Source organism: Notamacropus eugenii, chromosome 3, assembly GCF_028372415.1.
Source record: "Notamacropus eugenii isolate mMacEug1 chromosome 3, mMacEug1.pri_v2, whole genome shotgun sequence".
Taxonomy (NCBI): domain Eukaryota; kingdom Metazoa; phylum Chordata; class Mammalia; order Diprotodontia; family Macropodidae; genus Notamacropus; species Notamacropus eugenii.
In genome coordinates this window covers 471,497,850-471,514,798 of record NC_092874.1, presented here as the reverse complement: position 1 = coordinate 471,514,798, position 16,949 = coordinate 471,497,850, and the positions used below count along the sequence as shown (strand labels likewise).

The 16,949-nt window shown below is 38.1% G+C and overlaps 1 protein-coding gene across 6 annotated transcripts in view; it reads right to left on the bottom strand.

Annotated features, from left to right (window-relative positions):
• Positions 1-16,949, bottom strand: part of PDE1C (phosphodiesterase 1C) — a 573,123-nt gene that overhangs the window by 12,239 nt on the left and 543,935 nt on the right. For 5 of the 6 annotated variants that reach the window (XM_072598889.1, XM_072598887.1, XM_072598888.1 and 2 more), the window contains one exon: positions 11,920-11,988. In XM_072598889.1, the coding sequence (XP_072454990.1) occupies positions 11,920-11,988 (69 nt within the window). Of the gene's footprint in view, positions 1-6,035; positions 7,074-11,919; positions 11,989-16,949 lie in introns of those variants that run through there. The other variant, XM_072598892.1, reaches the window with a different exon arrangement.

The window sequence follows — 16,949 nt, the reverse complement described above, 5'->3', positions numbered from 1 at the left end:
ATAATTGCAAAGTGGTTGGCAAGTAGTAAGGACTACATGAATGTAAGCTATTACTGGTATTATTTGCATCCCTTAGTGCTTAGCATAGTGCCTGGCAAATAGTAAGAACTTAATAAATGCTTGCTGAAGCTCTTTTTCTGGTGGCAAAATATTTGAAATTGAGGCGATGTTCATCAGTTGGGGAATGGCTGAACAAGCTGTGGTATATGAATGTAATGGAACGCTATTGTGCAATAAAAAGAATGATTAACAGAAAGATTTCAGAAAAATCTGGAAAGACTTGTATGAACTGATGCAAAGTGAAATGAACAGAACCAGGAAAACATTGTACATAGTTAGCAGCAACATTGTGTGATGATCATCTGTGGATTACTTGACTCTTCTCAGCCATACAATGATCCAAAACAATTCCAAAGAACTTATGACAAAAAATGCTGGCCACATCTAAACAAAGAACTGACGGACTCTAAATGCAGATCATTTTCACTGTATTTTTTTCATTTTTTCTCTTGGTTTGTTTCTTCTTTCATAACTGTGACTAATATAGAAATGGTTTACATGACTGCACATATATAACCTATATCAAATTGTTTACCATTTTAGAAAGATGAGAGGGAAAGGAGAAAGGGAGGAAAATTTTTGGAACTCAAAATTTTATAAAAATGAATGCTGAAAATTGTCTATATATAATTGGAAAAAATTAAGTACTATAAAAAATAAAATCAATGCTTGCTAATTGATTGATTTAAGCAAACTAAAATGGGATGTGGTATACAAGCCAAATGTCTTGAAAAGAGAAGGAAAGGGAAATAAGCATTTCTCTGTCACCTCGTATAAGCCAAACACGGTGAGAAGTACTTTCTTCTCATGAGTTTTGCCTTGCTTGATCCTCACAATAGCCTTGTGATCTACGTACTATTATTTTCTCTGTTTTATAGTTAATGAAATTGAGGCAAACAGTGATTAAATTAGTCTGGATTTGAATTCAGGTCTTCCCTGATTTGGGGCTCAATGTTCCATCCTCTGCTCTGCCATTTGCCTAATAATTTTCACTTACAAAATAACCCATGTATATTATGTATTCACTCAAGAAATATTCCCTGAGCCCCTCCATCTGCAAAATGAGATGTGTTTTTAGTCCACAGAAACCTACCATTAAGTTCAAAATATGAAAGGACCTGCACAGATACACATTATACTGAATAACTAGAGCAGGTCATCTAAATGAATGAACTAAGGCAAGTAATGGAGCCAATAATTTAAATGGGTAATTTAGATCACTTTATTTGTTGTGCTAGGTAGACACCTGGCTCAGAGACGTCATTGGAATGTGGAACTCCCAGAATGCAACCTCCCTCCTCCAATATAGAAATCTACCATGTTAAGAGACTTGCTCTGGCATTGAGAAGAGCAATGACTTGCCCATAGTGACATAGTATGTTAGTGGCAGGACTCAAACCTAGCTCTTTCTCTTCTAAGGCTGGTTCTTTATTGACTCCATCAGGCTGACATGACACCATTGCCTACGTGTAATATGGGAGATGCAGATTCAAATGATGTTTTTCAAATGTGGGCATGCTTTCTTGTTTGCTGGCTTTTTTTACATTGTTTTTGTCCTTTACCCTGGTAGGTTGTGTAGCAGCACAGGAGTCTTGGAAATCCCTTGGGTTTTTATTGCAATTGTTTTTTGTTTGTTTTCTGAGTTGTTTTTCCCCTTTTCTCTAGTACTACTTTTGTTTTTGCTGAATCTATCCAGGAAGCCAAAAGTCTCTGTGAAATAACCTTTAGCCTTGGGAAACTATAAAGATTTAAGCTTTTACATCTTCTGAAAACACACATAGTAAAAGGACAGAAGGCTTGCAACTAGTCAAGTATTTTTAGTAAGATTAAGACTGGTAAACAGAAAAAATGAGAGATTTCCAGGAAGATGATAAAGTGAGGAGTCCCAAGAGAGATCAACTCCTCATTATCCCCCTCAAAAACCATATCACTAATGCCACCAAAGGAAAGAAATACCACCAAACACAGATACCAGAAATTCTCACAAAAGATTTTTAAATGACTAAAAGAAATGAACAAACCCAAGAAAAATTCTCTTACAATGAAAAATAAATAGTATAGATTAAGACAATTGGAAACAAATATGTTGGGGGGTTGGAATCAGAGAGAAATAACAATGTCATCAGAATTGAAAACAGAGATTTTTCTCAAACAACAACAAAATTATTATAATCATACTGAAGGAATTAAAGAAAGAAATCAAATTAATGGGGGGGGGAGGGGAAAGAAGTCACAGGAAAGACCTGACTATCACCAAGGAAGCTCAGATGAAGATGAAACTCAACAGGTTAGAAGTATCCAGGAAAAATATAAATAGAACAATAGGTCAAATAAAAAGTCCAATTATTTTATTGGAAGACATAATAGAAAAAGAAACAATAGAAGAAAAATATTTGAAACAAAATTAATACATTTTAATTATAAAAAGAATATTAAGTGATATAGACAAAAACAATAGACCAAAGGTAAAAAAATATATATATTAGGCTTATATAAAAAGGAAATGGAAAAAGAATTGTTAAGGAAAGAATTTCATAAATGCAAAGATCCAAACATTTGGGCAAAGAAAATTACTAAGAAAACTGGAAAGCAGTTTGGCAGAAACTAGGTACAAACTGACATCTCACACAGTCTACCAATATAAAGTCAAAATGGGTACATGACTTAGACACAGGAGGATATAATAAGGCAATTAGGGGAGCATGGAATGACTTACCAGTCAGGTCTATGGATAAGGGAAGATTTATGACAAAATAAGAGATAGAGGAGCTTCATGAGAAGTAAATGGATAATTTTTATTACATTAAATTAAAAAGGAGTTATACAAACAAAGTCAATGCTTTGCAATTGTTTTTTGTTTGTTTTCTCAGTTGTTTTTCCCCTTCTCTCTAATACTACTTTTCTTTTTGCTGAACCTTTCCAGGAAACCAAAACCCTCTGTGAAATAATAGGCAAGATTAGAAGGAGAGCAGAAAACTGGGGGGGTGGGGGGGAGAGAATTTTTACCACAAGTTTCTCTGATAAAAAGTCTCATTTCTCAAATATATAGAGAACCGAGTCAAATCTATAAGAGTACAAATAATCCCCCAATTTGCAAACGGTCAAAGGATATAAAAAGGCAGCTTTCAGAAGAAATCAAAGCTATCTATAGTCATATAAAAATACTCTAAATCACTATTCATTAGAGAAATGCAAAGTAAAACAACTCTGAGGTACCACCTCACACCTATCAGATTGACTAATAAAACAGAAAAGGAAAATAAATGTTGGAGAAGATGTGGGAAGATTGGGACACTAATGAATTGTTGATGGCATTGTGAACTGATCCAACCATTCTAGAAAGCAATTTGGAACTATGGCCAAAGGGCTATATAACTGTGCATATACCCTTTGATCCAGCAATACCATTACTAGGTCTGTATCCCAAAGAGATCAAAGAAAAAAGAAAAGAATCTATATGTATAAAAATATTTATAGCAGCTCTTTTTGTGGTTGGAAAGAATTGAAAATTGAACTGATACTCATCAATCAGGAAACTGCTGAACAAGTTGTAGTATATGATTGTGATGAAATATTATTGTGCTATAAAGAAAATTATGAGCAGGAGGGTTTCAAAAAAACCTAAAATGACCTCCATGAACTGATGCAAAGTGTAGTGAGCAGAACCAGGAGAATATTGTACAGAATGATAGCACTATTTCATGGTGATCAACTATGCATGCCTTACCTATTCACAGCAATGCAACAATCCAAGACAATCCCAAAAGACTTATGATGAAAAATGTTCTCTACCTCCAGAGAAAGGACAGATAGAGTCTGAATGTAGAACAAAGCATATTTTTTAAAACTTTATTTTTCTTTGTGTTTTGGCTGTTTGGGAGGTGTGGGGTGTTTTGAGCTGTATTTTCTTTCATAATATGGCTAATATGGAAATGTTTTGCATGACTGCACCTGCATAGTCTATATTCAATTGCTTGCCTTTTCAGGAAGGGGTGAAAGGAGAGAGAATTTGGAACTCAAAATTTTAAAAATATAAATGCTAAAAATGGTTTTTACATGTAATTAGAAAAAATAAAATATCAAGTTAATCCTTGTTAAAAAAAATAAAATAATTCCACAATTATATTTCAAGAAATCATAAAGGCATTACCTCAGAAATATCAAACATGTAGATTTCAAAAGATTTCAAATAGACAGAACTCACTAGATGTCAATGGAACTGACCCTTAAATTCAATGCCAAGGGCATAGATTCGGTAAACTTCAAGACTATGAAGACAGACGGATTATCACAAAAGCATGGGGGGAGGGGAGAAATTTCACATTTTTTTTTTAAAAATAGTACTTAGAATTTCATAAGCTTTTTCTCCAAAAATTGGAAAGGATAGAATTTAGAACATGATATGCCGAAATTTAAGAGATACATAAGCTTTGCTGTGAAATCATTTTCTGGGCAATAACATTACCAGTCTCTTAATTTTGCCAAAAATGTCAATAAGGTCAGTCTGGCACAAGCCAAGCTTCCCCTATCACTGTTTCCTTTTTCAGATGTTCACAAACTCACCCTTTAATAATACTTTCAAGATCTTTGCCGCAAAGTAAAATCAAACTCACTGTCCCTTAGTCTGAAGACTCCATTAACTTCTCCTTTGTGAAAATCAAAGAAACATTTTTCCTTCTCTATACCTATGCTGTCTTTCCTGTTTTCCACAATCTTTCAAATGGGTCACTAGCAGTGGTTTAGTAATAATATTCAGAAAGCTAAGATTCAGAGAATTATAAATGAATATTATCAGTTAATTTTCATGCTAAGTATTAAATAAAATGCTGCCAAACATAATACAAGTATATTCATATATGTACATATATATGTGTATAGACTATATGTTCATTAAGCACATTTTGCACATATAGAAGGAATAAGAGTAGTAATAAGCTAGATTCATTATTATTGTTGGGCTTACACTAGAAATGGACAGCTCCACAATTAAGAAAAAATAGCACAATAATAGCACATCTGCAGTAAGATAATAAAACCATATAATAATATAATATAAATATATATATATAATATAAATATAAATAAATATAATATAATATAAATATTATATTATAATATAAAAAGCCATTGATAAAAATCAATATCAATGGGAAAATTTTATTTGTCTCAGCACAATAAATAATACGTACCTAAATCAAAATTTGGCATTATCAGTAATGAAAGAACTTTGGAGCCTTTCCCACTTCAGTAATGCCATAAAACACACTTGATCTGCTCACTCTCACTACTATTTTACGTAGATTTAGATCTATGAGCTACAGCAAAAGTCAAGGAAAGAAAGGAAAGCAATAAGCACTACTTGTACCCTAAAATATTTGGATTCTATGATATTTCTTTTAGCAGAAAATATTGTGATTTATTTAGAAAAAAACAAGATAATTCAATATATTTTTTATAATAAATATTTTCAGTTATCTTGGACAAACTCACAGAACCATCAGAATTTCCACACATCACCAAGATAAAAATATAGAAAGAGCAATATCATTCATAATGCAATATATTAACTATCTGTAAATTAATCTATCAACATAAAGACATGGTTTATATGCCAGTAACCGGATAATTTCTGGTAGAAAAGTAACTAATTCATTGATAGATCTTCATGGCACATGGTTAGGTCAACCCAATAAAGATGACATTATCCAATAATAAATTTAATTCTATATCAAACGTAATTAAATGGAGTATGTCAAAGGACTACATAAAATAACAAAATTCATAAAATGAAGGATAAAAAGTAAAGCATGTGCAGAGAAATAATGAAAAATAAAAATAAGCAATTTAAACTTGCCAGATCTTAAAAGTATATTGCAAAGCCATTATTGTAAAAAAAAAAAATACACATCTGGTATTGAATAAAATTAGAAAATAAGTAAAAAGGAAATATTACCAAATAATGAGTCAGAACCTAGTGACATTTATATAGCATTTTATATTTGCAAAGTAATTTCCATATTTTTATCTCTTACATATTTTGTATTTGAACTTCACAACAAATCTCTGTACTGCATTTACAGGTATTATTATCCACATTTTACAGATAAGGAAACTGAAGTTCAGAGGTTAAATGATTTGCTCATGGTCACACAGATATTAAGTGTCTGACGATTTGAAATCAGGTCTTTTTGTTTCGAGGTACAGAGTGCAAATCTAAATCAATAACTAATCATCATTTCACATCCTATTGGGGGAGGGGAATCTGATCCATTCACCTGAAAGAATGGTAAGCGTTAAGGCACAAAACTGAAATCTGAAGGTAGAAGGGTCTCTGCAAAGGTTCATTTTGGGGAATCTCCCCATTTAAGGAAAGGGCAGAGAGGTGGACACCTGCATTTTGTTTGAATGTGATTTCAAGGGGCAGAGCTGCCACTAGAAAGGCAATCAACAATTCCCATGGCCTCAAACCATCTTTGTGACTAGTGGTATAAAAAATAATACAAGAGTAATTAAAGCTAATTCATTTTAATATAAGAATGAATTCATTACTATGGTAGTTCACAGATGGGAGCTATTAATGTGATTGACTTGATAGTGTCATATTTTAAAGAATAATTCTTGCTAATTGGGTGCTTAGCTCTTTCTGGACAAGTGAAAATGTAGAATGTCTGTGTCCTCTAAATCCTGGTGCTCTGTTCCATAATCCTGGCTGTCCACGCTAGTCTTAGCTTTTCTTAGGAAAGCCCTTGAAGTCCTAATCTGAACACAAGAATTCACAGAACACATTATGTAGTGGACTATTTGGCATTCCTCTTCACACCTGAATGATTAACCTGAACCAGCTCAGGGAGGATGCAGCATCACATTGTGAAGTGAACTCCTCTGGGAATTATACTGCATTCAGTGTTTTGCTTTTTCATAAATTTGCACTTCCTAAAATGGTTTTTTCCAGGGGCAGAATAGGTCACTTCTCTGTGGGTGTTCTTCAGGCAGGTTGTTCTATCCATAATCACCTAAAAACAGGAGAAATACAATGTCACTGACAGATCTACAGACACAGGGTGAGAAAAGAAGCACTTTCAGTCTAAAGAATTCACTCTAGCAAATCAAAGGAAGCATGGGAGTTCTATAGCACTAACTATAACACATTTGGGTAGCCCCAGTCACTACAGAGCAAATAGCTTCTAAATGAAAGGAGTCCAGAAGAGAGGTTGTACTGTACCTGCCAATCTAAGGATCCCTTCAGGCCAATGACAGGCTCCCTGAGGAAGCGGCCTAGGACTGGACACCAATGGAGACCCTGAGTCCTGAGATCAGGGAGGATTGCAGTGGCTTGCTTCAGCAGTGAGAGAGAATACTTCTTCACTCCCATGCCATTTCAGACTGACTCTTGAAGGAAAGGCTGCTTGAAGGGGCTCTTAGGAAGGATATCATATATGGGAAGCTACTTTGCATTGACAGACATGAAGGGTCTGAGGTCACCGTTGTGTAACTTTGTGGTTTTCTGAATGGAAACATGCTAATTCTTGCAGTATCCTGACATGTACAGTTGTTCATCAAGGCTGGTGTATCATAACTTAAAGATTTTCATTACTGATAATAATTGTTGAGAGCTTATTGAAGACAAATTGGTGTTTTCTTATCATTTCATTTATTTTGGTTTCATACTTCTATTAGGCAAACCAGACTTCTTAAAACATCATTCTCCCTGAAGGATGGACAAGAGATAGCATGTACCAGATGGATCAAATCACTTCTACCCTTCAGACTCTTGTCAAAACACCCCAGAACCCTGAATTCAGGAATCCTGAGAATAGCTGTGTCCTCAGAAAAATAGCCTTATTTCCAGACTGGACCTTATAACAATCATCTAGGGGGCAACTCTTGTGGAGAAAGGACCCACCAATTGGGCAGGCAAACCAGCCCAGCTGAGGATGAAACATACCCTAAGGGAGGGCCAGGAAGTGGCACGTGTCAAACCATCACAATAATCATCTCCTCTTGGACCATGGTGGAGACAGCCTGGGATATCTTCTACAATCACCAGTACTAGTCACCAACCAAATGCCACCAACAGGTAAAGCCAAGAGCCCTAAGAACATCCATGCCCCCAGACCACAGATCCTGCTTTCACAGTGGCCCCTTCAGTCATGAAATACTCATGGATATGTGGCCTGTCAGCTCCTCCCTGAAGGTGCTACAGCTCCTGCCTGCCCCGCAGCTACAGCTACCAAAGACCCAGAGAAGAAAATTCTCAATACCAAAGCCCTTGGGGCCATCAAATGGTTCAACACTAGAATATGGCACGATCTTGTTAACAGAAATGACTTTAAAGAAGATACATTGGTCTCTGCTTTAGCCCTGAACCCTAACAATCACCAGGCCTTTGTATTTTAATAGGCAGCTGGAGCCTCCTATATGTGTCTGCTCCCTATTGGAATGTGAGATCCCTGAGAGTAGGGGCTCTCTCGGCTTTTGCTTCTGCATCATGAATGCTTAGTAGAATAATTCGTGTATTTGGTCAGTCATTGTCCAGTTATCTGACTCTTCTTGACCCCTTTTGAGGCTTTCTTGGCAGAGATGCTGGAGTAGTTTTCCATTTCCTTCTCCAGCCCATTTTACAGATGAAGAACTAAAGCAGAGTTAAATGACTTGCCCAAAGTCACATAGCTAGTGAGTGTCTGAAGCTGGATTTGAATTTAGGTCTTCCTGACTCCAGGGCCAGGGCTCTGTCCATTGTACCACCTAGCTATCCTGATTTGTACATAACAAGGATAATACTCATTTTTTTGCTCTTTAATAATACTTTTTTTCTTTCTTTCTTTCACTTATTCATTAATCTCTAGCTTTTTCATTACTAAGTTTATTCTTCTTGGTACAGAAAATAGATGAATCAGAGTTAAATAGTTTTGGCTTCTCTTTGTTACCTATTACCATCACCCAATTCATCTGAAACAGTGATTCTACCCCCTTCTTAGATCTTTCTCTTTCCCATGACATAATTTAAAAAAAAACAAATACAAAGCCTTATCATATACTTCAGCCTCAGCTCACTTTGGATGCTAGCATTCCTATAAACAACGACTAACATTTAAATAGTTCTTTAAAGCTTGAAAAGCATTTCACATATTATGTCACAACAATACTTTGAGGTAGGTGCTATTATTATCTCAGTTTTTCAGATGAAGAAATTGAGGCAGATAGGGTTGGCAGGACTTGCCCAGAGCCACACAGCTGGTAAGTGCCTGAGACAGGATTTGAATTCAGATCTTCCTGACTCCAAGTCCAAAGTTCCATATACTACACTGACTACCAGCCTCTGAAGCTCAGCCTGGGAGTCTCTGTATTAGGGCTTTCTCTCTACTTATATTTCTTACCTTTTTTCATGATGCATTCACTACCTTCACTCCCTTTGCTTCAATCTGTCATTATCATATTATCATTATCATATCCAGTCAAAGTTCTGATGCAAATAGAAGGCTCCCTTTGATCTAATTTGCAACCCTTGAGTAGAAATCCACTGACTAGTAACTTCTCCTATTTTCCTTCCTTATTCTAACTAATTGTGTTGATCAGATTTTCTCCACTGGCACCTTGTTTGATGTCTTCTGACTGTCCATGATGAGTTAATCTGGGTAGACATAATTGCCAGCTAACTGGCCTGTACTAGATTAGCAGTAGGCATCCACTGAGTCCCATCTTGGGCTTCAAGGCTTCTAAAGACCTTATCTTGCCTGATCTCACACTGGCTCTGTGAGGTGGACATTGCCTTATCATTATCTCCATTTTACAAATGAGGAAACTGAGGCTTAGAGATGGAAAACAAGTTGCCCAGGGTAACACAGCTAGTAGGTCTGAAGCAGAGTTTGGGCCCAGCTCTTGCTGTCTCCAAGCCCTCTCCCCTATCTACTCTGCTGAATACCCCTTCCTTAGATCCTGTGATACTTATGTAATGATATTCTTCCACAGATTTCAAATTACTTCAACTTTTGTCCTGATCTTTCCCCTCTTTACCAAGAAAGATGAGTCATTACATCATAAGGGCATTAGTCTCCATCTGGAGAGGGCCTCAAAGCTCATCTAATCCAAGCTTCTTTTTTTACAGAAAAGGAAACTGAGGCCTAGAGAGGATAGAAGCAGGATTTAAACCCAGGTTCTCTGACTCCAGAACTTCCTCCTAAACCAATTATTTCCATAATTCTCACATCAGCTTGATGAGAAAGATAGAGTAATGATGGCTAGGATTCCTCTTTAGAGGTTTCATCGATGCCAAAGCAGTGCTTGCTTCCCTACAAGAAACAACAAAAAGAAGTATAGCTTTCAAATCCCTAATTCCTGAGACCTAAGAGAGTTAAGCACAAATGAGGCAGTCACATCCAGATACACCAGGACTCCCTAGGTTCATCAAACAACAGTTTTTGCAGTAAAATCTAAGTGAACTCACACTAGCACCCTCAGTCCCTCCTCCTTTATTGCTATTTTAAAGGATAAGTCATTCATCAAATATTAGTGAAACACACAGGGCATTAGGGAAATAAAATGTCCTGCTGAAACATAAGCCTTGTTGTCTTAGAGACTGTAACCCTCTAGGAGGCTAAGATGCCACAAATAACAAAGGTACACAAAATTCCATGACACAAACATCAGAGAGCTACAAAGTCAAAGATGTGCAGTTGTCACAGTGATTACTAGCTGGTGAGGTCCAAGGCTTCCAAGGACAAGGAAAAGTTGAGCAGAGGAAGAAGGTGAGGGAGGGCATGTTTTTGTCACAGGATATAGCAGGAACAAATGTATAAGGTCTTTAGTACAATGAAAGTTCTGAAAGCAATGAGTAATCTGGGTTGGCTGAAGTCTGGAATATGTGGAGAGGAGGAAGGTAAGGCAAGACATTCAAGGTAACCATCAGAAAGTAGTGGTCTTCAAATACCAGCATTCTTCAGTGAATTTCACACAGCGGGCAACAGAGGAGGAGAGGGGAGGAGAGGAGGGGAGAGTAAAGGAAAATAGAGGGGTGGGGAGGGAAGAAGAAGAGAGGAAGGTAAAGAAGAGGTGATGTGAGGAGAGAAGAGGAGAGGGAGGGGAGAGGAATGGAGAGGAGGGGAAGACAGGATAGGACAGGAAAGGACAGGGGACAGGAAGGGAGGAGAGGAGAGAGGTGAGAAGGGGAAGAAAAGAGAGGAGGGGAGAGAATAGGAGAGGGGAGGAAAGGAGAAATGGAGAACCTCTGAATTTATGGGGTTGTGCAGTTGACTGCAGATAGAATTAAGAGACTGAATCAAGGGTAATCTATTCAAATAACTACATGGGAAATATTTTCAAAAGCATTTCAGGAATGTTATTTAAATTTATACTTTAAAATTTAGGCTCCTGAAGATATTACCAAGTGACCCAGTTCATCAAGGAACGTCATAATTTTCTTCTTTCTGGTCACCCTAAATGTTGTGAGAGTGCCTAACCAGTAGGAGACACTTAATAAATGTTGGCTGACAAAGGCTCAGGCTATATTCATTTCCTAAGAAGCCGCTGATGTTTGGATTACAGAAGTGGAGGTGTGAGTATGTAGACATACATTCATGCATGCATACATACACACATACATATATATCATGTATATATCAGCTCAATTGTTGTTCATTGCTGTTGTTGTGTTCGTCCTTCTTTCTCAAAGAGGACCATGACATCAAGACAATGACATAACTTGCCGTTGACTTTGATTTGAGTGAGGGATATTGGCATAATATAACCCAGATGAGTGAGGAACCAGAGCTTCCACTCACAAAGTGTTCAACTCAATAACTGGGAACCAGAATGTCAGTGTAGTCATGGACAATATACCAGAGTATGCTGCTAAGGACCGACCTGGCAACGTAAGACGACTCGATGAGCCTGTGCTTGGGGCTGGTGAGCCATGAGGACGTCGCTTTATGCCTGTTAGGAGAAAAAGAAGAAGGAAAGTAAAGACAAAGGGGAATTCAGGCCTCCTCCTTCCATCAAATTTGATAACACTGATGTTTACAACAATAGTAACTAGATCAGAGTTCTTTAACATGTCCAAAGCACTTTACAAGCATGATTTCATTTAATCCTTACAAAAGTCCCGTGAAATAGGACTTTTATGACATAATAATATTATATGTTATTCAATTATTATTTTATTATTATACCCATGTTGTAGGTGAGGAAATTGAGGTTGAGAGGTGAAGTGCCTTACTCACGGCTCCACAGCTAATGAGTGTGATGATGGGGAGTATTTCAGCTCAGCTCTTCCTGACTCCCAGTGTCTCATTCTTTGTATTACACATCTAAAGCACTTAGAAAACTATAACATACCATATAATTATGAATTATTACTTACCCCAAGTTTTCATTTAATCAGTTTTAAAATCATGTGAATATCATGAGCGAGCAAATATGACTTTCAGGAAAATGTCTCACAAGAATGAGTGTATCGCAATGGATCCTATGATTACAATCCTATTTCTGGAAAGAACCTCAGATGCCATCATGTACAGCACACTTATTTTATAAGGGAGGAAACTGAAGTCCAAAAAGACGAGGTATCACACAGGTAGTGAGAAAGGTAGAATTTGAAACCAGGTGCTGTGACTCTAGAGTCAGGGCTCTTTCTACTGGACCACACTGTCTTGATTCAGTAAGCTTATAAAAACAGCCTAGAGATTTTGGATCTCTAGGTTTTGACTAACACTAGGATTAGAAATACAAGAAGAAAAACACTTAATGATGACACACCCACCTAAAAATTTTAAATTTCCGTGGAGTGGGGGTGGAGCTAACAGGCAAGGAGCTACCTGTTAAAAGCAGATCTTCTTTATTCCTGTGCTACACATATCCCACTGGACTAACTTCTATTTAGTAAAAGACCATGAGCTCATTGAACTAATTGCCACCCCTCCCAAGGGCTTGGCCTGCTTTTTTTCACATTTAAGGTGTATATAGAACATATGATGAGGCTGATGCATATATTGCCAGAACTAGATCAATGTTTGGGAGGCTCCAAAAGAGAATGTGGGAAAGGAGAGATATTAGACTGCCTACCAAAGTGAGGGTCTACAAAGCTGTTGTGATGACCTCATTGTTGTACACCTGTGAAACCTGGACAGTCTACCAGCTCCATGCCATGAAACTCAATCATTTCCCTTTGAATTGTCTTAGGAAGATTCTAAAGATCACCTGGCAAGATGAGATATGGGACTCTGAGGTGCTTTCTTGAGTTGAACTGCTAAGCATTCAAATTCTATTGCAAAGATCACAACTTTGATGGTCCAGCCATCTTCTTCCAATGACAAACCTACATTTGCCTAAAAGACTGTTTTATGGAGAACTCACACAAGGCAAGTGCTCACAGGGAGGTCAGGAGAAGTGATGAACTGAAGAACTTTGGAACTGATTGTGAGACATGGGAGACACTGGCACAAGACAACCCGGCATGGCATGCCTACATCAAAGAAGGTGCCATACTCCATGAGTAAAGCAGAATGACTCAAAAGAAATGTGAGATGCACAAATTTGGAGCCATCTCCATTCTGAATGTTCACATGGACTATTTGTGCCCAACCTGTGGTAGAATATTATGGGCTCATATTGGTCTGATCAGCCAAAGTCAGACACATTGCATCTTGACCCCAACATAATGATGTCATTTTGGTCCCTTTCAAGAATGAAGGACAGCAATCAACTAACTGCATATTCTGGGCATCAATTTGTTTGACCAAACATTTGACTCTCAAGATTCATATCCAGTGTGATCTTTGGGCATTATCTGGAAGTGGGAATGGACTTTGGAAAATTTCATTGCACTTTGATTAAAATGTCTATCTTGTCAGGAAGCATAGCAGGAAAACTGAGGAAGAGTAAAAGCATCAACATGGCACTGGGTATGGGGAGGTGGGTGTGATTGGTCATTTTCTATGGAAATGGTGGCAAAAGATGGAGTCACTAAAAGAAGAGAGGGAAATCACCTGCTGGGTCCCTCACTGACTCTACAGGCCAATAAGATAATAAGGTCAAAAGGGTGATATGGGAAAGAAGAGATTATAGGAAGAAGGGACCTTTAATAAACATGAGGTATTTTTTCAAATTATATTTGGTGAATAGTTTTAATGGATGCCCTATTTATAGGGAAAGCACAAGGAGATAAGAGAAAAAATCCTTTTCTTCGTCAAATGCTTTATGGACATGACTCAGAATACTCAAAGACCATACCAGTCAATACAAGAGAAGCTCTGTCAGGTCCTACCAAGGTGGCAAAGTTTCATATATGGGCCTGAGCAGGGACTCTGTATCCCTCATGCGTCTTTTTAAAAATATTGACATTTTCTCAGTCAGTGGCCAAAAGCAGCCATCAAGAGTTAAGCTAAGGCAGAAAATCCCTGTTTGGTAATAATGCTTTTCAATCACACATCATTGCTAATGATCTGTCTTGAGTTGTAGGGCTTCCATTTCATATCATTCTTCCATCACTGGCCTCCACTGATGTGAAGGCATAGACCTGAAATAGTTTCATGTTTCCCAACCAACCACTGAGTTATCCCTTAGTCCAGACACAAAGTCAAATTGCTCTTTCCCAAAAGTGAGGTCAGCTGTAAAGGGGAGTGTCACTGAGGCCAAGGAATGAAAGGTCTTCTGAGATCTAAGACCAGAAGTAAGTGGCCCAGTTCCAAGCTATAGCCAACTATGGAAATCAGATGAGTTATGCATTGATGTGGTTGACTGCATGCTAGAATAACAAGGGGAAAGCAAAAAGGGTAGGAAAAGACATAAAATCAGTCTAGGATCCTTATTAAAGACCTACTACCTACCACATACTGTGATAGGTCCTGGAGATACAGAGACAAAATGATGGAATGGAAAGGTATTTATCAAGCGTTCATGTGCAAAGCACTATGCTACAAAAGCGAGGCAGTCCCTGCCCTCAAGGAGCTCCCCTTCTAATGGGGGAGACAACTCATGGAGGTTTCAGCTCAAGTCAGATGAAAAGGTCCCATAGGCCTTAAGGTACAGTGGAAAAGCTGATGGTAAGAAATAGAAATATTCTTTATTTCATTTCCACCAATAAAATTTTATCCATTTTTTAATGCTGAACTTTTTGACAGGGCCTGCCTTTAAGGAGTTTACATCCTACTAAAACTCTTAGGAAAGTAATAAGGGACTCCTTTCCCCCATTGCTTACAACCAGGTCCAGTCTCCCTTATTTCTAAAAAGCCTTCAGTTGATCCCATATCCTCTCAGGCTTTCACCCTTTACTACTCTGCTCTTTCTCCATTTCCTGCCTCCATTTCCCCACCACTCACTCAGCTCTTCCTTTGCCATTTGTATTCTGATCCCATCACCAGAATGAAATCGTTCTCCTTATGGTTAAATTCAGCAGCCTTTTATCTACCCTATCTGACGTCTATATAGCTTTGGACAGCATCAGCCACTCTCTTCTCTCAGACACTCTGTCCTCCCTTGGTTTCTGGGAAGTAGATTTCTCTTGGTTCTCCTCCCATCTGTATGATCTCTCCCAATGTTAGCATTTTCCTGAGTTTTTGCAATAGCTCCTAATTTGTGAACTCCATTCCCATACCTTCTGTCTTCAATCTATCCCTTACATGGCTGGCTAAGGATCCCCACTATGGCACAAGTCCCAACATACCCTACTCAAAGGCTTCCTGTTGCTCCCCATTGCCTCTAGGAACAAATACAAACTCCTTGGTCTTCCATTTAAAGGCTCCCACAATCTTTCCAGTCATGTCCTATTGCACCCATCAATGTACTATATATTCTAGACAAAGTGTCCCCTGAAGGGAGCAATCAATCTATCCATCGTTTGTTTCCATCCCTTCACACAACCACTTATCGCACCTGGAATGCCCTCTACCTCCAGCCTCATCCTCTAGAATCCTGACCTCATTTCCTGACTCAATTCAGGCATCACTGTTATCAGGATACCTTCTCTGATGCTTCCATTTATAAGTGGCCTCTCTTTTCCCAAATTAACAGCTAACATATCTCCTCCCATTGGCATAATCCCAATGTCGAGAGAAAGTAAACATGACCCACAGCATGAGGCAGACCGAGGGCAAATTTATGTGAAGACAAGAATAAGAGGTCACAGGATGGGCATTTTTGAAAGGAATACTCATTAATAATATCAAAGGAGTTTTGAGGCATTACTTAACTGTATCTATTTTTTTAATCCACACATCCAATAAAATACAAGCTCTTTAACTGCAAGAGCAGTCTTGGGGATGTTATTGTGTTCCCATGGCTTCGGGGTGGGGAACCTGCAGCCTCACAGCTCATATGGCCTTCAATGTCCTTGGTTATGGCCTTTGGACTGAGTTCAAGTTTTACAGAACAAATCCTTTTTTGAAGGGGATTTCTTCTGTGAAGTTTGGATTCTGTCAAAGGGTCACACTTGAAGACCTAGAAGACCACATGTGGCCTCAAGACCACAGGTTCTCCACCTCTGGAGCATATTGCATTGTATATAACAGACACTTGCTACGTAATAGGTGACTAATTCATGCGTATTACCTGACTAAAAAGTACTTAACAAAGGTCTGTTGAATTGAAGATGTGAAAACTGACAAAATTGGATAGAAAACTTCTTTGGAGGGGAGCTTAGCATCACAACTGAGGATGGGAGGCTGCAAGGCAGCCAAGAGAGAAAAGGGCACAGGACTTGGGGTCAGGAAGACCTGGGTTCAAATCTTTCCTCAGACATGAACTAGATGGCCCTGGGCTAGTCCCTTACCCTCTATCTGCCTCTGTTCCCTCCTATTTAAAGTGAGGGGTTGAATTTGATGGCTTCTAAGGTCTCCTCTGCATCTAAGTCCTTGGTCTGTCTAATTCCAAATAATCACATCAGTAGTTGAAGCTCACAT